Raw genomic sequence first — 22,204 nt, 5'->3', positions numbered from 1 at the left:
ACAGAATCCAGGAGAAACATCAATTTTCTGTAAACAAGAGGTGTCAGGAATGCCTTTAGGTGATCATATACTTTGTTTCCTACAACTGGAAAAGAAAGCGCTTCAAAGTGTGAAATATGATCATCTCCAGATGGGTCATTCTAGCAGCTTACAAGAAAGTTGGAAAATCTTCTCCTTCAAGTGCACTCAACGTGATCTGTATGCACCACTTGGGGGAAAACAAATAGAGTATCTTTTGAGGAGATCTGCAGTGCAGCTACTTGGCAACATCTATGTTCTTTCACCAAACATTACAAAGTGGATATGGCTTCTTCTTCAAATGCTGCATTTGATCAATAGGTCCTCCAGACTGCCATTCCTCACTGTTCCTTTAGTTCATGCTGCTCTTTCCTCCCACTGTTCTTCATGGTTGGACTGCTCACTGTAATCTCCAACTATCAATTCCCACGCCAGAGGATTCCCTCTGTGTGAAAATAGCCAATTTGATCTTACTATAAATGTCTTCTTATAACAGAAGAATCCTCTGATCTTGTTTATTCTGATCCATGTACGTAATTTAATATTTTTCTAATTGATTAGGGTTCTTACAAGTCTTGGAAGTTCCTGATATTTGGCTATGATGTAGTTCCCAGGATCATATGAGAGGAATATGTGGGGCACTAAGAATTCTACAAATGGATGCGTCTTTGCTATGGGCATGGTAATTGAACAATCATGTCCCAGACAGAGGATTTGTCTGTTATGAGAAGATGTATTTGTAGTAAATTTAAGATGTGATACTGGCAGTGCCTTGCCACAATTCTTTGGTCCTATTTTGTGGGTGAGAGGTAAATTCACTGCAAATACACATATATTTCTTGACCTCTTTGCTAAGGCTGCCAACAAGGGTCTGACTTCACTAGGAGATACTTAAAAAATTCCTACTACTGCTAAAACTCGTTCAGCTGTGTCAGTGTTAGCAACATTCGGAACCCTAGTGTACACAGTTTGCTGGCTTACAGCACTGTGTTAAGTACAGTATTGAAGTATTGCATCTGTTAGATGGGCTCAGAGCTGTGCTGCATGACACAGTGTTATAATATTGGTGGCAGCCAGTGACCTGGCTACCCTAGGGCTGTGAACGTTGCTAGGACAGACACTGGGCCTCGAGTGTGAAGTTGTGATGGTAGTCTTATCACCTGAATACTCCTTTCATAGCACTTGGACTGAAAGTAGCAACTCATTTAACTGAGATTCACTTCAAGCATCATCACCAGTTGTTAAAAATTCATAGATTTTAAAGACAGAAAGGACCATTATGATAATACAGTCTGAGCTGCATAACACAAGTAATAGAATTTCACCCAGTAATTCTTACTTCAAGCCCATAACTTCTGGTTGAGCTACAGCAGAGGTGGGCAAACTACGGCCCATGGGCCTGATCTATCCCACCAACGGTTTTAAGTCGGCCCTCGAGCTGCTGCTGGGCAGTGGGATCTGGAGCTTGCCCCGCTCCGGTGCTCCAGCCAAGGAGCAAGGTTGGTGGCCGCTCCACGCGGCTCTGAGAAGCTGTGGCATGGCACCCCCAGCCGGAGCCCTCACCTCCCTCCCGCACCCCACTGCCCCGCCCCAGCTCAGAGCTCCCTCCCGCACTCTGAAGTCCTCGTTTCTGGCCCCACCCCGAGGCCACACCCCCAATCAGAGCCCACTCCCCCTCCCACACCCCAACCCCAATTTTCTGAGCATTCATGGCCTGCCATACATTTTCTATTCCCAGATGTGGCCCTCAGGCCAAAAAGTTAGCCCACCCCTGAGCTACAGCATATCTTTTAGAAAGACATTAATTGATTTAAAGACTTCAAGTGAGAGTATCCATCATATCATTAGCTAAGTTGTTTAACTAGTTAATTACCCTCACTGTTACAAATGTGCCTTATTTCTAGTCTGAATTTGTCTAACTTCAGCTTCCAAACATTGGACCTTGTTGTATGTATGTCTGATAGATTAAAGAACCCTTTAATATCAGAAATCATCTCCACATGTAAGTATTTATAGACGGTGATCAAATCAGCTATTAATCTTCTCTTGGGTAATTTAATTAGAGCTCCTTTAGCCTCTCACTATAAGCAGATTTTCCAAACCTTGAATCATTCTTGTAGCTCTTTTTTTAACCCCTTTTGAAATGTGGATGCCAGAACTGGACACAATATTGTCTCACTAGTGCCTTATACATAGATACTGTCACCTCTCTGTTCTTTGATATTCCTGCTTCTGTTTCCAAGGATCACATTAGCTCTGAACCAGATCATCCCATTACGAGCTCATGTGCAGTGATTATCCAGGATGACTCTTTTTCAGAGTCACTGCTTTACTGAGTACAATCCTCCATCCTGTTACTATGGCCTGTATTCTTTGTTCATAGATGTATGCAGGGGAGAAAGTAATATTAAACACTTACCGGTACGGGGGCCCAGCTCTGGGCCTCGGGCAAAAGGGGTGGGGCGGGGGGGTCAACCTCCTCCAGCCAGCCCATCCACGCTACCTGGCCCGTGTTGTCTGGGGCGCCGGTGGTGATTTAAAAGGGCGTGGGGCTCTGGCCACTGTTACGCTAGTGGCAGCGGCGGCCTGGAGCCCTGGGCCCTTTTAAATTACTGGCTCTGGGGCAACTGCCCCTTTTGTCCCTCCCCCATTGGCGGCTCTGGCAGTAAGGACCCTACTGGCACGGCTGCCAATGGGGTGGTGGTGGGGGGGGCAAAAGGGGCAGCGACATTAATGCACTGGCTGCATAGGGGCTGGTACAGGCTTCTTACCGGTACACCGTACCGGCCCATACCAGCCAACTTTCACCCCTGGATGTATGCATTAAAACGCATACTTTTGAAATGAGCTCAGGTTCCCAAATCATCCAGATTGCTCGGTAAACTGACTTGTCACTATCTTTATTTACTGCTCCACCAATTTTTGTGTCATTGGCAAATTTTTATCAGCAATGATTTTTTATTTTCTTCCAAATAATTGCTAAAAATATTGAATAACAATGGGCTAATAATAGAACTCTGCAGGACCCTATTAGAAACACCCTGTAATGGATACAGAGTGATCTGCACCTTACCCCCCTTTTAGTCCTTCTGTACTGCACCCCTTACAGGATATCCTTAGCTTCCTGCACTTCACACTGGGCAGTATGACATGATCCAATCACTCTGGTTTCCCAACCATATTAATGCCACAGGCCCAGCTTCAGTTGGTACTTGTGCCGAGCAAATTGATTAAAGTGATTGGAAAACAGTGTCTTCAAAACAAAGCATTATTTATTGAATTTTTATTCCTTCCCCCAAAGATACAAAGCATGTAGAGTAAAGGGTTAAAAAAAAACGGCCTCTACCCCTGGGTCTTTCTTACACCTTCATCTTTCCTTGTTGGCTTTTGTAAGTTCCCCTCAGCCCAGCTAACTCCTATCTTTGGCTGGGAAAAAAACAGACTGTCCTGCATGCATCATAGACTCATAGAATCATAGACTTGGAGACCAGAAGGGACCATTATGATCATCTAGTCTGACCTCCTTCACATTGCAGGCCACAGAACCTTGCCCACCTACTCCTGTAATAGACCCATAACCTCTGGCAGAGTTACTTAAGTCCTCAAATCATGATTTAAAGACTTCAGGCTACAGCAGGGTTTCTCAAACTGCTAGTGTAGAGAAAGCCCTTGGCGGGCTGAGCCGGTATGTTTACCTGCCCTGTACACAGGTCTGGCCAATCGCGGCTCCCACTGGCTGCGGATCGCTGCTCCAGGCCAGTGGGAGCTGCTGGAAGTGGCATGGGTTGAGGGACTTACTGGCTGCCGCTTCTAGCAGCTCCCATTGGCCCGGAGCAGCAATCCGTGGCCAGTGGGAGCCGCGATCGGCCGGACCTGCAGACAGGGCAGGTAAACACACCGGCCCAGCCCGCCAGGGGCTTTCCCTATACTATTGGCAACCCCTGTTTGAGAAACCCTGGGTTACAGAGAATTCACCATTCAGTCTAGTTTAAACCTGCAATTGACCTGTGCCCCATGCTGCAAAGGAAGGCAAAAAACCCCACAGCGTCTCTGCCAATCTGATCCATGGGAAAATTCCTTCCTGACCCCAAATATGGTGGTCAGTTGGACCCTGCACATTCTGGCAAGACCCAACAACCAGACACCTAGGAAAGAATTCTCTGTAGTAACTCAGAGCCTTCGCCATCTAGTGTCCCATCACCAGCCACTGGGGATATTTGCTACTAGCAGTTACAGATCAGCTACATGCCATTGTAGGCAGTTTCCCAACGTCTTTCCTTTTTTTTTTTAATTATTATTTATTTATATGGCTATAGAACTTTTTTAATATTAGTTTTAATTCCCTTTGCTAAGTCCAACTTTGCTTGGCTTTTGGCAGTTCTCACTTTCCCCCTATACTTTCTGACCTCCAAGAGGTAGCTTTCCTTCATGATCCATCCCATCTTCTATTCTTTGTAGGATTTCTGCTTTCTCTTAATGACCTTGAGATGCTTGTAATCCAGCTTGATCTGCAACCCTCCCCTATGAATTTTCCCCCCTGCTTGGGATGCAGACTTCAGATACCACCTGCAAGGACCCTAGTTGAAGATCTATTGTTGTTTATCCTTCCATTCAGGGCCGCCCAGAGGGGGGGGGCAAAGGGGGCAATTTGCCCCGGGCCCCGGGCTCCTCGGGGCCCCCAAGAGAAGAGCGGAGGCTCCCGCCTCCGCCCCTCTCCTGGAGCCTCAGCGCATCAAGCACCGAGTCACCGGCGGAGCCCCTGAGCCCCACCCCGATCCGAGCCACGTGGTGAGGGGGCGGGGCTGGGAGCTCCAACGGGGCCTGAGCCCCGCCCCGCTCAGAGCGGCGTAGGGAGGGGGCGGGGCAGCTGCCTCCGCTCGGCGAGGAGCTCCCAGCCCCGCCCCCTCACCACGCGGCTCTGAGCGGGACCGAGCTCAGGCCCCGCCGGAGACGCGCTCGGGTAAGAGGCTGGGGCCGGGGCGTGGGGGAAGCGGGACCCGCCGTCGCCGCCGAAGCGCAGCCCGGGGTCTTCGGCGGCGGGGGGCCCCTTCTGTTCCGGGACCCGCCACCAAAGTGCCCCGAAGGCCCGCGGCGGGGGCCCCCCCTCGGGCCCCCCCCCGCCACCGAATTACCGCCGAAGACCGGGCTGCGCTTCGGCGGCGGGTCCCACTTCGGCGGTAATTCGGCGGCGGGGGGCTCCCGCCGCGGGTCTTCGGGGCACTTTGGCGGCAGGTCCCGGAACGGAAGGGCCCCCCGCCGCCGAAGACCCCGGGCCCCCGGAATCCTCTGGGCGGCCCTGCTTCCATTTAGTTTAAACTGAATCAGTTCTGATCACTCGAACCAAGGCTGTCCCCTACAGACCAGTTCTTCACTACTCACCAATACCAAATCTAAGTTGGCATCAACTCTTGTTGGGTGGGTGACTGTTTGGTGAAGAAATCTGTCAGCTATCACATCGAAGAAAAGCTGGGCCCTACTATTAGTAGCACTTGTCCTCCAATGTATATCTGGAAATTTAAGGTTTCCTATAATTACACAATTGTCAGTAGTATTTATTTCATTAAAAACATTAAAGAAGTCTCTATCCATATTCAAACTAGATCCTGGGGGTCTGTAGCACACCCCAAGCACTATCCCAGGGGAACCTCTGGTAGCTTTCTTCCCCAAAGTGATTTTGACCCAAATAGATTCTGTTTTAATCCATGCCTTCACTTTTAATTTCTTTACAGTCTACCTCATCATTGCTATACAATTCTACTGCACCACCTTTACCTTTATTTCTCTCTTTCCTGAACAGCACATAACCTTCAGTACCTATTCTCCAGTCATGACTACTATTCCACCATGTTTCTTTTACCCCTATAATATCTGGTTTCACTTCCTGCACCAGTAGTTCTAGTTCTAGTTCCTCCATTTTGTTACCCAGGCTCCTTGCATAGGTGTTTCTGCTTGGCTTTGGCCAGATTCCTATAATATCTGGTTTCACTTCCTGCACCAGTAGTTCTAGTTCCTTCATTTTGTTACCCAGGCTCCTTGCATAGGTGTTTCTGCTTGGCTTTGGCCAGATTCCTATAATATCTGGTTTCACTTCCTGCACCAGTAGTTCTAGTTCCTCCATTTTGTGACCCAGGCTCCTTGCATAGGTGTTTCTGCTTGGCTTTGGCCAGATTCCTCACCATTTCTGTGTGCGTGTGTGTGTACACACGCACATGCCCATCCTTTCGTCCATCCATCAGCTTTTACTGAGACACCCTGGGCAGCCTCTTGCCATGCACTCAAGCCCTCCTTCCTTTTCCAGCATCACTGAGACTTAGGATCTCCTGTGATTCCAGGTTCAGCCCAGGGAAGGTAAACTTGTCAACCTAACTATGGAGCCATCTCAATTGACATTAATTATGCTCCCATTCTTTAATTCTTCACTGTTAATATCTCATATCAGTCTTTCCATGATTTTTCCCAGGATCCGGTGTCAGGCTAACTTCCTTATCGTTACCCTAATCATCCCATTTACCCTTTTAAAATTATTAGCACATTAGATTTATTTCCAGTCCTCTGGTATTTCCCCAGCATTCTAAGATTTGTTAAAAATCAGTATCAATGTTTGGGAGCTCCTCAGTCAATTCTTTTAAAACACTTTTGTGATAAATTGGTAAAATTTGTAATAGTTTTTTTGTTGCTATCCATCTGGACTGAAAGCAAATGATTGAATGGAAACAAATAGTTAAACAAGTTTTTGGACTAGATATTAAAATGCAGTATCCCATTAACAGTCCATACATTTCCCTTCATGTCAATCTTACTTTTCTGAGGATAATAATCCCAGCTAGGAACAACCAAGTGACCAAGATTCTATGCCTGCAGTTAAGGAGATGTAATTTAACTCTTTTAGAAATTAAACAATCTACTTTGTTTATATTAATATTACCAATACTGTAGTATAGGAACACTGTAGGATTTTTGCATTATATCAGTAAAATGTGGGTTTACATTTTGATGCGAATCATTTTGATGTTCACATTGATAAATGTGATAAATGTGAACATCAAAATGATTCGCATTATATATATTGTACTACAGTAACAAAACCAAGTGTACTATAATAACCATTGTAATTCACTAGCCAGGGTGTGTCTTTGATGGCCCAGGACAATGAGGACACTCTTCTCTGCCCTCACCAGGTGGGCAGGGAGGGGGAGAGCTCAAGCATGAGCAGATGAAGTGGTGCTACACATGATCCCCTAGTTCTTCCTCCCCAGGGGTGAAAGTAAGTTAAAGGACTTACTGGTATGCTGGAGTCCTGAGCAGGGGCATGGCCTAAACCGGAAGAGGTGTGACCTCAACTGGAAGAGGCGGAGCCTTTAAATCAAGATTTAAAGGCCCCGGGGCTGCGGCTAGGAGCCCCGGGGCCTTTAAATCACCCCTGGAGCTACCAGTTGCAGAGCCCCAGGGGCTCTGGCCGCTGCTACCGCAGCAGAGCTCTGGGACTTTTAAATCGCCGACAGAGCCCTGCCGCCTCTACCCCGGGGCTCCAGCAGCCGGGCTAAAGCTGTGATTTAAATGGCCCAGGGCTTCGATCGCTGCAGGGAGTCCCAGACCCTTTAAAGTGCCCCCGAGCCCCACTGGAGCCCCGGGCCCTTTAAATCACTGCCGGAGCCCTGCTGCTGCTACCCCAGGGCTCCGGCAGTGGGGCTCAGGAGGCGATTTAAAGGGTTCTGGGCTCCGGCCGCTGCAGGGAGCCCGGGCTCTTTAAATCTCCAGCCTGGGGAAGCCGGGCCGGGCTGGCGCAGCATACCGGCTCTTGCTGATACGCTGTACCTGACCGTACCCGCCTACTTTCACCTCTGTTCCTCCCGCTCCTGATGGCCTGCAGCATGTGTATATAGATGAGGGGAAAGGTGCCACTTCTTTCTTGTTTCCCTCCACCCTCCCTTATTCCCACTGCCTTCCCTCTCTGCCACATGGTATCCAGGTAATGGAGACAGTTCTGCCCACTTCTGCTGCCATTGGCCAGTGGGCCATGATGGGTCATCTGATTGTGTCTTGCCTGGTGGTGGGAGGGAGGGGATTCCGTTTGTTGCTGCTGTCGAGAAGCCATTTTGGACTCTGTTCCAAACCCATCCCCTTCACCCTTTCCTTATCTGGTGAGCTTGATAACTTATAATGTTGGGAACTAGGCTGATCCCTGAATTTTGTTTGGAATCTGAAAGGGATTTTTCCCATGCAAAATTGGCAAACTGCTGTATGGGTTTTTTTTTTCACCTTCCATCCTGCATCCCTGAAATTCCAATTTTGGGGGTTAAATAACATTTGTATTAATTTTGGTGGGTTCCAGTGCAGTTGCTGCATTAAAAAGGGTCCAATGTGATGTCCCTATAACACAGTGGTAGTTTAGGCATGTGTCCAGAGCACAATGTTGCATGGCGAGAGGGTATGTTTCCATGTTTCATGCATCATGTGGCTTCCCTCATCTCATTTATCCTGCCTCCTGTGTGGAGGAGTCTGTCTTTACTCTTCTTGTGTAATCAGTGCCTCGCTGTCTACACTGCAATTTATTTCTGTGCTAGGAGGCTTGCAGTATCTGTACACACAGGCTTTGTATCTACACTTAAGGCAAAGTGTCCATGCCAATGTCTAAGCATTTTGTCATGTTAAATTATCTGTACTCACTGTTCACCTCTCCAGCACAACCAGAGACCACTCCAAATTGCTCTTAAATAGAGCAGCATCTTCTCTTAGAAGAACGACTTAAATGCTGTAGACTTCAATGCCCCTACTGCATCCAGTTCATGAATCCTATGAGTTTTTGCAGAGGAGACTGCAGTTTCTGTAGTTCTGTGAATAACTTTAGACTTTTATGTTAAAACAGCAGACAGAAGTTAAATATAATAAACTTTAAAGACCTTATTCTCTTTAACACTAAAAACCCATTACATTCCTCTGGCAGTGTAGAGAGGCCTTAAATTAAGTGTAAAGATAATTTATTCCCACATTAAGACTTCTTTACAGTGCCAGAGCTGTGTAAAAGGAGTTTCAGTGTAAATAAGAATCAATCTCTGGATGCTTATTTCATGTGTACCTAAGGATAACTGGCAGACAGGTCAATAATTCAGCTACAAGTCACTTACATTAAAAAAACAAGTAAAACAAAAAGTGCTGAAATGCATAATTTGGCATTAAGAATAAGCAGTTACTGAGAACTTTTATCTCATGCTCTGGCTTCCCCTGCCTGCCTCCATAATGAGCATGGATCTTTAGTGTCTCCAATAGGTGCTAAAGGAGCAATTCTATGTTGCGTTTAATGGCAGGAGCTGGCAAGGAACACAGAACGTGAGTGTCTGTGCAGGGAAAGTGCTTTTCTGTAGGCAGAGTGATAAAAGGGAGAGGGAGTGGAATGAAGTGACTACAATATTATGGGGAACCATCACTGTGCCATGAAATGGCAAATTGCCCACAGAATTTGCAGTCCAGTAATGTTTGCCACAGAGCTGAGCTTGAAGATATGGCAATTTGGAAAGGCCCTGACTACACAGCAGAAATGAAGATGGAAGTGCAGTCATGTAAAATCAAATAAAGTTCAGAAATGGAGATGAGAACCAACTTCTGAAAAAGAAACAATGCAATACATAAAAATCTTATATTCACAGAGGTGCTAATTATGGCTATTCTGGCAGGGACAAGTTAACAGACACAGTACAGAAATTGTTAAATGAGGCTTGCAATATTATTGTTTAGCTATCGATCACCTATGGTTTGGCAGGAGGGAGGAGAGCAGTCATTGTAAAACTTGAACAAGCTCAGTAAAAACATGAGCAAAATGTAGCTCCAAATGTGGGCAGGAAAACATAACCTTTATAAAGAGAGCTGTTATAGTATGTAGAAGCTAAATGCTTGTTCTGTACAACTGTCACATCTGCTTTCAGTTTCTGTGCCAAAGGGTCAGAGCTCAATCATAATCCTGTTGCACCCCCTGCCGGTTAAAAGCCTGTGCTCATTTTGTTATTTTACACTGAGATAAACATTGCAGTCATTTCACACTTCTTTTAACATTCTATATGAATTTAATTATCATTTGTTTGGACTTCATTTGTTATGGAGTACAAACAATTTATTACAGATGTTTACATTTTTAGTTTCTTTATTTGTTTGCTTTGTCCTTGCCAGCTGCTGCATATGATTCATGAAAAACTACAATATTCAGCAGACTTCAAACCAACAGGCCTCAATCTTATTCCTGCCCGGCTTTTTGATGAGAAAGGACAAGAAATTAAAAACCCACTTTTACTGAAGAATGAGCAAAAAATTTGGGTTTCTTATGGTAAAGATTACAGGTAAGAGCTAAATGTTTATCTGTGTGACAGTCAGCAATCTTTTTGTTGTCAAACTAATGTAAGAGGAAGTTTGATAACCTCTAGGTAAAACCCCTTTTATTTTTATTTTAAATTCCAAGAAAATTTCAGAGGTCTTGTTTGAGGCAGTATTGTTTGTGGAATATGACATCTCTGTCTCTGACTTTCTGTCTTAATGCCTTGTCATAGTTCTTGATGTCTGCCTGTCAGCACAGCAAGAGGGATTTTTTCATGTCTGAATAGTCACCTTAATGATAGCAGATGGAAACACCACAGGGGGTCCAAGCCCATCACACTGTCATTGTCACAGACTGCCCTGACCTGTTTCCACTCCTCTATTTTTTTGTCCCTTTTTAAAGGAGAAATGGATGGTAATTGAAAAGGATCTTAAGCAAGATTTATGAAGCAGTAGACAACATGATTCCCCACTACCTCTCTCTGTTTTCACAAATAAAGTCTTAACCTCTTAAGCACCAATGATGGTAGAGTGAAAGATAAATTGGTAAAGCTTGTAAAGACTGGCCTACCAAAGTTTTTTAAAAGGGATATACTTTGGTTGTGTTATCTCCTAATAATTTCTGGAGATGTTTGAGGAGTGCTTACATTTTTAGATTTGTTAATACCTAGAAAAAAAATCTTATTTCCTGAGGGAAAAGTGGCTGCACTACAAATTTATTCACTGCTGTGCTAGCCTGTTGAGATCTTGTTGAATTATTGTGAAATTATGTGTATTGACAGGACACATCTGGGATCATGTCTAAAACTGGTTGTCAAGGACCCTAAGCTAATTGTTGTACTGTATTAGCAATTGAAGATTACTTTCTCAATTAAGTTAATATAATTTGATGCTTTCTTGTAGTTAAACTATAACCAGGTAGAATCGAGTTTAGGATTTTTGATCATTTTTGTTCAGAAAAATTGAACAATCATTATGGTTGGTAATTGCAAATCAATACAGCGATAAAATGCTGAAAGAGCATTTTAAATATATGGTGTTTAGTAATCCAGTTTTGTTCATTAGCCTGTGAAAAATACAAGAGCTAGAGAATTATTTTGATCGTAACTAAGCCAAAGTAGTGAGAGACTGTGATGTTAATGCAGTAAACTTACTGTAAATTCAAAAGTGTAAAGAATACCTGGAACACTGATTTGAAGATAATGTGCAACATGTTTAACACATTGCAGAAAATCTGTTCCAGGTTTCAACAGATTTTTAAATAAAAAGTACTTAAACATGTTTTAGCCCAAATAATTTACAGAATACTTGCTAAAGATATTGTGAGTTTTATCACTAGCAATCTTGAAGACAATTTAATTACATTGTGACTAGAATACAGCTGCATACTTGGAATCAGTGACAACTTCCAAAGTGCTAGCAATTATTGAATAGTTTACTAAGTACCTTTTGTAGTTACTTAGAAGCAGATTAAAGGTGAATAATTTAATTAAATCTATGGTGACATCATTTTTTTATTTTGAAATGGACAAAGTGATAAAGAAGAAGAAAGAGAAAATTAGAATAATCCAATGAATAACATTATGTGAAATATTGATTTTAAATGAGAATAAGTCACATAGGGCCATATTTTTAAAGGTATTTAGGTGCCTAAATATGCAATTAGGTGCATAACAGGATTATCAGAAGTGCTCAGGGGCTAAATTCCATTGAAATCAAAGGGAGTTAGGTGCCTAGGTGCTTTTGAGAGTCCCATTAGATGCTTATCCACATCTTTAAGCATCTAAATATCTTTTCAGATCTGGCTCCTAATTCTTAGCTAGTCAAGGCCATGATATTTCTCTAGAATCTTACAAAACACAGACTTACTGTTGGCATTTTCTAACTATTTGGGCTAAGTATTTCTTGTATTCAGACTGGTAAAACACTATGAGACACATCCAAGAAGACTCCCATTGAAGTCAATAATTGAATTAAAAAAAAGAGGAATCCTTGTGGCACCTTAGAGACTAACAATTTTATTTGAGCATAAGCTTTCATGGGCTAAAACCCACTTCATCAGATAGTCATTTATCAATACTTCAGTCTGTTTTACTGTTTTATTATGAGATTTTCGGGGGGCTTATATTTTGAAACTTAATGAGCTATTTTAGCATGATTTTACAAGCTTTTAAAACAGTTTACTGTTTCCATTGATTATTGTCAAGGAAGCAGTTTGTTTATCTTCTTCTCTTTGACATCTGTGCTTGAACCGTCACTAGCACAATGAGACTCCTATTCTGACTGGGGTTTTGGGCTCTGCCATAGAATATATTATCAATAGTAATAATAAAACTTGCTGTGCAGTCAGAAAACTGTACAATATACAAGACATAATATAAACTTCATATGTAATGTTTTGCATAGAACTCATATTTACTTATACATATTCAGCAGCAGATAAGAATACAGTCTTGTGATGAATACTATTCAAATTCTCTATTTTTTCCTTTAGCAAACAAAAATCTATTTTTTCTTTTAATACTAATTCTTTACACTTCTACTCTGCTGGGAACAGGGTTATTTCAGATTTATGGCAAGTCTCTGGATGTACAGCACGATCTGAAAAAGTAATTGAGTAGTTTATTGATGACATTTCACTATTCCTATGTATTATGACAGATTAAATTTCTGTACAAATAATTCCTGTATATAACTGTTTCACCCAAAACTGATAACTTGTCACTGGGGTCATTCTTGGAATAAACAGAAAATACAACCATTGTTTTTAGAGAATGTTCCAGAAAATGGCTTCTCTTAGCCATTCTTTTATACATCTTCAAATTGCCAGCTTTAAGTTAATGGAGTAGAGTATTTAATAATTTCAATAACAATGGATAATAAACTACAACATGATAAATAACAATTCAAATTTATATTTTAAAAATAATTTTGCTTTTTCTAATTTCTCAAACTTGTGCTTCCCTCAGAAGCAGACTAGGAGAGTATGCAAATAGCATACATTTCATTTTACGTGTGTTTTGACACATTTTTAGAATTGTTGTTCAGCATATTACTGTTTTCTTTGTTTAAAGTGACATTGACAACTCACAATTGGTTAATTTCACTAAAATGAAATAAAAGCATTTTAGTGAATTTGACCTGCCCCCTGAATACTTATATTAAAAAAAAACACCATACAAACCAAGGACCCTTAGCTAGGATCTCTGATTATCTGAATGTGTTTTTTCCCTTGTTGCTGTGTAAAAGACCCAAATGAACAATGGGAAATTGATTGACTGTACAGTGGAAACAATGAAACTATGAATATACAAAAGTGCTATCAAATGCACAAAGTAAACAAATTAGAAAAGAAAGAGAGAAAATATATTTATCTCTAATATATTTCAATTTACTTTTTCTATTCTAGCTGTTACTTGTAAGTAAAAATATTAATATGGAAATAGGATTTTAAAAGTTGACTGTGTGCCTTTAAAAGAAACTTTACTAATAAGAGTATAAATGTGTAAGTTATTCATGCTTTATTAGATTTTAGTGTAATGTTGCTTACAACTATGAGACGTATAAAGGAATACATCAGTTTAAAGGTTGATCTATTGATCACAGACCTCATTGGATTTTTCCCATTAAGGTTCAGCTAATTAAACAAACTAGTATTTATTATTGTATTTTGACAAAATAATACATAATTTGTCTCTGTTTTATCAAAATATATTTATATTATTTAGTTATTGTTCATGAACATTAATCTTCAGTTTTCAGGTTTCAGAGTGGTAGCCGTGTTCTCCAGTTATCCTTAGATGATTACCTGGGTGCTGATCATAATACTTATTTCTTCTGTCCAAATTGTTATTTATTCCAGTAGAAGAGCTAATATTGCAAGACTAATTCAATTTGGTTGCTGTCCATAACCTATAGGTTAATAAAGACAAGAAGATGGCTGGGGAGAGAATTAGCATCTGAGATGGAAACATCTGAACTAAAGACTAAAGCCAGAGCATGGCTACTAGATTATTAATGTTCTTTCCGACATATAAAATGCAGTGGGTTTTAATATTTTCTGTCTTCGTTCTTTCAACAGCATTTCCATTATGTTCACTGCCTTTGCATGTATAATCTCATTATTGCTTTTGAAGGTGTTTGATTTTGTTTCAGAAAGGTCAGCTTTGATTTTATTTTCATTTTTCAGGTCTCCCTTAAACCGTGTTCTAAGTTTGACCTTTGACAGAGTGACTGCAGCTGAGAAGGATGGTATCACAATTATTTATAAAACTCTTCTGGATCCTAATGTTGATCTGCTGCCTGGATGTGACAAGTATATTAACTTCTGCTTTTTCAAAGTTGTCTGAAACCCTAAACCCAAGAATACAGAGAAAGAAAGGGAGAAATATAGAGGATGATTAAAATGTTGAAAAGCTAGTCTGCAAATCTTCCTATGAATGTGACAATTTGTAACATTATTTCAGTGCACAGTACAACACATCAGTACTTCATCATCAGCTCTTCAAGAGGTTTCAATAGTTGTAAAAAATTAATTTATTATACCTCATCCTTCAATTTTTACAAGATGTGACTAAAATAAGTAGGAGGCTGTTATCCCTGTTTTTTTCTGCAACAGTTTAATGGGTAATTTCAATAAAGAAATGTTGAGTCTAGTGGAGGATGACCCACTGGGCCAACAGGCCCTGTGCCATGGGGCCCTGGTCAATTGCAGGGCTCCGGAAATTGGAGCACTGGGCAGGCAGGTGGAGTGGAACAAGCCCATGCGCCCCGACCCCGCTCTCCAGCTGGAGTGCCGGGCAAGTGGGGGAAGCCACTGCGCCCTGACCCCATTCCCTGGCTGGAGCGATGGGCAGGTGGGTGGAGTGGGGCAAGCCCCCGCTCCCCAACCCTGCTCCCTTCACTCCCTGGCAGGAATGCTGGGCAGGTGTGGCAAGCCCTGCACCCCAACCCCATTTTCCCGGCAGGAGTGCTGGGGCAGGGGACGAGGGACTGCAGGCAGACGGGGTGGGAAGAGGACCCCACTTGCTCTGGCTCAGGGACCCCACAAGACCCTAATCTACCCCTGGTTGAGTCACTAATATATTTTAGTTCCAGTACTCTTATTGAAATATAAATAAAAGACTTTGCTTTTACATTTGCTAAAATGCATTTTAAAACATTTACCTATTAAACATTTCATTTTAACATGTTAAAATGCTGAAAATAAAAGTAGTCAGCTAAATAGCTGCTTATGCATTTTTCAATACTTTATGTAAATTTCACACCCCAGGCCCCGTTACTGGAAACAGTTATGCACATGAGTAAATAACATTAAGCATGTGAGTAGTCCCAATCAGTTAAAGAGGTTACTCACATGATCAAGGCTACTTAAATGCATAAATGTCTGCAAAATCAGAGCCTATATTTCCACCATTACATGTGCATATCAATTTAAAAATTCTAATTAGGACTAACTGTCACAATCAAAAATGCACTTCACTCTGCTGATTTTGGAGTCTGCCTCCCAATCCCTACTCTGTAACAATAGCAGCCTATCAAATTAGTTCCTCTTTTATTTTCTGTTGGTATTTCCCATCTTTCTGCCTACTGCAGAATTGTTAAGATTCACCAGAGTAAGTATCGGTGCCTCTCTCTGAGAGGCCCTAGCTACAGCTTCCATTTCACTGTAGCCTCCAGATCCTGCTGTCCGTTATACAACCACTGTTGCTTGGATGAGATAGGAGGGACAGGGAAATAGGGAGCCTTGCAGCACATGAACAACTTTTATATGTGGGATGTCTAAAGTGTTTGAATACATAAGCACAAACATTTATATAATCATGTAGACTTAAAAATGTGTAGATCAGGACAGATTTTATTTCTGATTTTATATCAGTACGGAGTAACATCTCCTTTTCATATAACAAAGGGAAGACCTAAAAAAGAAAATGCGCACAGTTTTGTTGTCCTGTTAATCTACTCCCCATTACTACACAAAAAATTGGTTTTTTTACAAATATTGGGTGAAATCCTGGTCTCATTGACGTCAGTGGCAAAACTCCCAACAATCAGGGCAACCAAGGATTCCCCTTCAGGCAACGAGCCAGCAAAGTTGGGTCAGTATCACCCTCCTTTCCCCCACTGTACAGCTCACAGTGTAGATGGTGTGTTAGAAATGTGACTAAGAGATAGAATGTGGTTGGAGTGTTGCTGTACTACAGTGATTCCCGGGTGTTGAAATGACCATTACTTCTGCCATCATTAAGAGCAGTCTTGGAACTCCTTTAAGTTGCACGAGGGGTCAGATTAGTCCATGAATGCCTCTGATCAGGAGAGAGCAAAAGTAGTATAAAACCATCTTTTCTCTACCCCTTTGGGTTCCTTGCACCAAGTACAATTTGGTTGGACCAAACGACTGGGACCAAAGTGTCAAAATGTTGTCCATTGGATTTTAAGTTTAACTTTGATTTAAGCCTGTGTATAATTTATAATATTTAAATTAACACACCTTATACTAAGCATTGCTTGTACTTTTTTACTGTTTGTAAGTATTAATTATATGCTAACACACAGTTAACATATCTGAAAATATGTAAACTTTAGTTTAAATATAGAAGCTGTAGTAGTTGTCTTTAAATAAAAAGTCCCAATAAAGAATCTTTTAATGACTTTGTTTATTCTCAGTTGGGAAGCTTGTACAGAATTTCCAGACAACTTCCAGTGCACAAACCACCAGACACTTCAAAACTTGGAAAAGGTGGACATGAATAGCCATTTTATACAGTACAAGGTAAGTTTATTCTCTTTTGTTAGCACAAAACTGTTACATAGATTAAGTATGACTTTTTATATACCTGACTTTCACTTCCTATTTTGTGCAAGTTAGCATTTTGAATGTTCTAATTCCATTGATGTAACAAGTGTCCCATAAATGCAGACACTCCAAAGGTTAATATCCTGGCTTTTTACAATAGATTTCAAAATGAAAGAAAATCAAAATTATTAGTCTAATACAGTAACTATTATTTGCTGCTTATATTTTGGTGGTGTTTGTATAAATTTTGAGTTCAGAATTTCATTTTGATACTGTAATTTTTGTTTGCATTTAAAGTACCATGATACAGAAGGAATAAGCATATAAGCCTCACTTATCAAATCAAATGTATTTGGTAACTGAAAAAGTAGACCCAGGTCCTAATCTAATATATTCATATAAAACCTCTGAGTAAAGTCATCTTGATTGTTCAAATCATTTAAATTAAGCCAGTTATTGTGACTACTTTAAGTTTACTTAGAAAAGCAAATAGAGTACAACTTTAAAGCTGTCATGCACCTTTTTACATTGAGTCAATTAAAGATTCTTCACACAGATTCTTCACAAATGAAGAGGCAGCTTAGTCCAGAGGGGAAGGAAGTGGCATTCTATTCTTTCCTGAACCACTGACTAGCTATGTGATCATGGGAAAGTCAGTTTACTTCCCTGAGCCTGTTTCCTCTTCCACATGTTGTCTTTCTTGTCTATTTAAAACATAAACTCCTTAGAGCAGGGATTGTCTCTCACTTTAGACAGTGCCTAACACAGCACTGTGATACAAATAATAATACTGAGACAAACCTTGTTCCTGACCCCCAATGGCAAATAAAGTTCAATAGACAGCAGAACTGCACCAGTTCTGCTGCAATGGGGAAACGCAGACATGATGTCAGGAGAAGCATTTAGGGGAGCAATCTGCACCGATCTGCATTCTGCAGGGCTGCTTCTGTGACAATGTAAAGGGTTGTTTTCTGTGTAGTGGGGCATCAGCATAGTTTACTGTGTTTAAGTTATGGTTATCTAAAGCACCATTTTTATGTTATCTGATATTGTTTATATATTAGCATGTTGTTTTGATTATGCTTCTGGTGTCTGGTATAAATGTGTTCCAAAGTGACCTTGAGATGCATAAATCTATAGATCAGCAATGGGGAAAAGATAAAACATCTGAATACTACTAATGCCTACCTACAATAAAATATGAGAAACAAACCTTAGGAGATAAAGAATGGGATAGTTAATATAAGCTTAAAAACTACAGCTGTACTAACCTATTGAGGCGTATACATTTGGAAACAGGGTGAGAGCATCCAACAATTACACTTCTGGGGGTGAACAGTGTATTGTGAATGATAATTTGATATCCTCAAGAGAGACTCCTTTAAAGCTAAATTCAGGGCAGAGGTGCTGGATACCTACAGTATTTTGTATTTGCAAACCTTGGAGCTCAATGAGGTGCAGAAGACACTAAGAAGATTACACACTAAAAAGGCAAAAGGCTCAGATGTTCTGGATACATACATTTTTAAATTGACTTCAGGTATAGATATTATTGCTCAACCTCTAGCTGTTACTTGTCAATAGAAGATTAAAAATAAAACATTTCCCGCTGAGTAGAATTTATGACATACAATCCCAATGCGTGCATCTGGGGCTACAGATAACCCTGACAATTACAACCTGTTGCTCTTTTGTCACTGGTGAGAAAGATTGGCCTATACATCAGCAAGGTGGGATAGATGACCATCAGTAGATGTCATCCTTGGACACTTTCTTAGGTCAGGTTATTTGTCCATTCATACTGCTTTTGTGGAATTCATCATATTGTACTTTTAACAAAGGAAGTATTGGAGAAACTATAATTTTGGACCTTATATACACTTCTATATGCTTGACCTTTTACTGAACATGAAGAGCAATTTAAACTTTAGTGCACAAGTTCCTGAATTGTTTCACTCATATTTGTGACATAATGGTAAAATTTCAAGGTGCTGTGTAGGGCTTTAAGTCCTTAGTTCCCACTAATGTTAAAGGAAGTTGTACATTCTTCTCAGTCAATCAACGTTGGATAAAATTCACCCTGTGCAGAGATCCAGCTCATGGCCTAAGTACCATTTGAGTCCTGCTTTAACTGTTTAATACTTTTAATATAATTATTTTGTTAAATTCAAGTCCTCTAAACATGTCACACAAAGGCTGTCAATATTAAAAAAGAGTACTAAGAAAAAAAATCCCACTGCACCGGTACATGTTTCACTGGCAAGTAAGACATTGCTACCACCATTTGACAATATTCCCATTTGAAGTTTCTGTATCTTGTTTTAAAAAAGATATGAAATCCAAGCATAGTTATCCAAGCAACTCTCCTTCCAGGAACTAAACTATTCATATTTAGGAAATATGAAATCAGCTATAATACATCATCTTCCAAACCATTCATCCAAATCTGTCATCACTACTTTTATTTTGATGCTCATTCAAAAAAAGTTACAACAGCTTCATATTGAGAATATGTATATATATTCCAAATATGAAGCTATATGTATTTGTTGAAGATTATTAATCTTATTATGTTATTGATATATAATGATGTTCGTCCATCGTTTTCGAAGAAGACCTTGACATCTAGCAGGTTGTGAGCTGTCCACAGTGCGTCCGCAGGTGGCTGATAAGGCCAATACGGGCACGAAATGTTCTGCCACATGTCGGGCAGACATGTGTGGGCACCACTGTTACTACATTTACAGCTCTGGCTTTACGGAGTGCTCACTTCTCTTGAGCAATAGTTATCCTTCTGGCTTCAGATGTCTGGCAGCCTTGATGGATCAGCGTACACCATGTCGATCGGTCTTGTGCCAGAGTTTCCCAGGAGGTGATGTCAATATCCAGGGACTTAAGAGAGGCTTTCAGCGTGTCTTTATATCGCTTCTTTTGTCCCCCGTGCGATCGCTTTCCTTGAGACAGCTCACCATAAAAGAGCTGTTTGGGGATGCGGTGGTCTGGCATCCTTACAACATGGCCTGCCCAGCGTGTCTGGGCTTTCATAAGCAGAGTATAAATTGATGGCAGGCCTGCTCTGGAAAGGACTTCTGTATCTGGCACCTTATCCTGCCACCGGATCCTCAGAAGTCTGCGGAGGCAAGTCATGTGGAAGTGGTTCAGTTGCCTAGCGTGCCTCCTGTATACAGTCCAAGTCTCACTGGCATACATCAGGGTAGTTAGCACTACTGCTCGGTAGACTTTAAGCTTTGTAGCAAGGCTTATTCCACGGCGGTCCCACACGTTGGTCAACAGTCTGCCAAATGCAGAACTTGCCTTAGTGATTCTGCAGTTGACCTCGATGTCAATTGTCACTGCGCGAGAAAGGGTGCTGCCAAGGTATGTAAATTGGTCCACTGCTTGCAGCTTTTGTCCCTTCACTATGATGGTGGGCTCTTGGTGTTGGGCTTTCGGAGCTGGCTGGTGCATCACTTTGGTTTTCTTTATGTTGATGAGGAGGCCGAAGTTATCGCATGCTGCTGCGAATTTATCCATGCTAGCTTGCATTTCCTGCTCTGATCCAGCATTCAGGGCACAGTCGTCAGCAAAAAGAAGATCTCTTAGCACAGTCTCCTTTACTTTGGTGACAGCCTGGAGTCTTCGCAGGTTGAACAGTTTCCCATCAGTCCTGTATCTCAGGCTGATTCCCAAGGAACTGTTCTGAAAGGCGTCTGACAGCATAGCTGAAAACATTATGCTGAACAGGGTCGGTGCCAACACACACCCTTGCTTGACGCCGTTTGTGACGAGAAAGGCCTCTGAAGCTTCTCCGTCGTCCAGAACACGAGCCGTCATGCCGTCGTGGAACTGACGTACCATCAGGATGAATCTGTCAGGGCACCCAAACTTCGACATGATGCGCCACAGACCTTCGCGACTGACAGTGTCAAAAGCCTTGGTAAGATCCACGAAGATGGTATACAGTTCACGATTCTGCTCTTGACACTTCTCTTGGAGCTGACGAACTGCGAAGATCATGTCCACAGTGCCACGCTCTTTGCGGAAGCCGCACTGTGTCTCGGGTAGTAAACCCTGTTCCAGGTGGTCAATCAGGCGATTCAGCAACACTCGTGCAAGGATCTTGCCTGCGCTAGAAAGCAGTGATATTCCTCTATGATTATCACAGACTTTTCGATTTCCTTTCCTCTTGTAGAGGTGTACGATGGACGCGTCTTTCAATTCCTGAGGAATGGACCCTTGATTCCAGAAGGACTGGAACAGCTGAGTGAGTTTGTCAACAAGCATTGCACCACCATCCTTATAGATTTCCGCTGGAATCGCATCAGATCCTGAGGCCTTGCCACTAGACAGCTGACTGATGGCCTGTAGGGTTTCAGTCTCTGATGGTGGAACGTCCAGGCTGTAATTAATATCCGCCTGGGGCATTCTATCAATCGCCTCATTATTGATGGAAGATGGGCGGTTCAGTACGGATTGGAAATGCTCAGCCCAACGCTGTAAGATCAGAGTCTTCTCAGTAATGAGAGTTACACCATCTAAGTCCAGTAGAGGGGAACTCCCTGAAGGCCGAGGTCCGTACAAGGATCTAAGGTCTTCGTAGAACCGTTTGGCATCGTTTCTATCAGCAAACTTCTGGATTTCATCTGCTTTGGCACTCAACCAGGAGTCCTGCATCTTACGAAGCTTGCTCTGTACGGTCCTGCGAATGTTGTTGAAGGCATTTTTCTTAGCTGTTGACGACGGGTCGTTCTGATGAGCACGGTGAAGGCAGTGCTTTTCAGCAAGTAAAGCCTTGATCTCTTCATCGTTTTCATCAAACCAGTCCTGCTGTTTCCTGTGTGAGGGTCCAAGAACCTTTAGTGCAGAAAAGTGCACAATATTTCGGAAGCGTTCCCAGTTCCTCTCAACGTTTTCCTCTAATTGCAGCTCTGAGAGTTGGTTGTCGAGATCTTCTACTAGTGAAGCTGCTGTGTTGGTGTTCCTCAGTTTACTGACGTTGATCTTTTTCATCACAGCTTTATTTCCCTGCGGACGTCTCTTTGGCTTGATGTGAAGGCTTAATTTAGAGATGATAAGTCTATGATCAGT

The 22,204-nt window shown here is 41.9% G+C and overlaps 1 protein-coding gene across 4 annotated transcripts in view; it reads left to right on the top strand.

Annotated features, from left to right (window-relative positions):
• The window catches only part of DCDC1 (doublecortin domain containing 1), a 434,351-nt gene that overhangs the window by 195,597 nt on the left and 216,550 nt on the right, over positions 1–22,204 (top strand). For all 4 annotated transcript variants that reach the window (XM_045012463.1, XM_045012462.1, XM_045012461.1 and 1 more), the window contains exons 12-14: positions 10,180–10,346; positions 14,510–14,635; positions 16,987–17,092. In XM_045012463.1, the coding sequence (XP_044868398.1) occupies positions 10,180–10,346; positions 14,510–14,635; positions 16,987–17,092 (399 nt within the window). The remainder of the gene's footprint in view (positions 1–10,179; positions 10,347–14,509; positions 14,636–16,986; positions 17,093–22,204) is intronic.

This window comes from Mauremys mutica, chromosome 4 (assembly GCF_020497125.1).
Source record: "Mauremys mutica isolate MM-2020 ecotype Southern chromosome 4, ASM2049712v1, whole genome shotgun sequence".
Classification (NCBI taxonomy): Eukaryota; Metazoa; Chordata; order Testudines; family Geoemydidae; genus Mauremys; species Mauremys mutica.
This window is presented reverse-complemented; position numbering and strand designations above follow the sequence as displayed.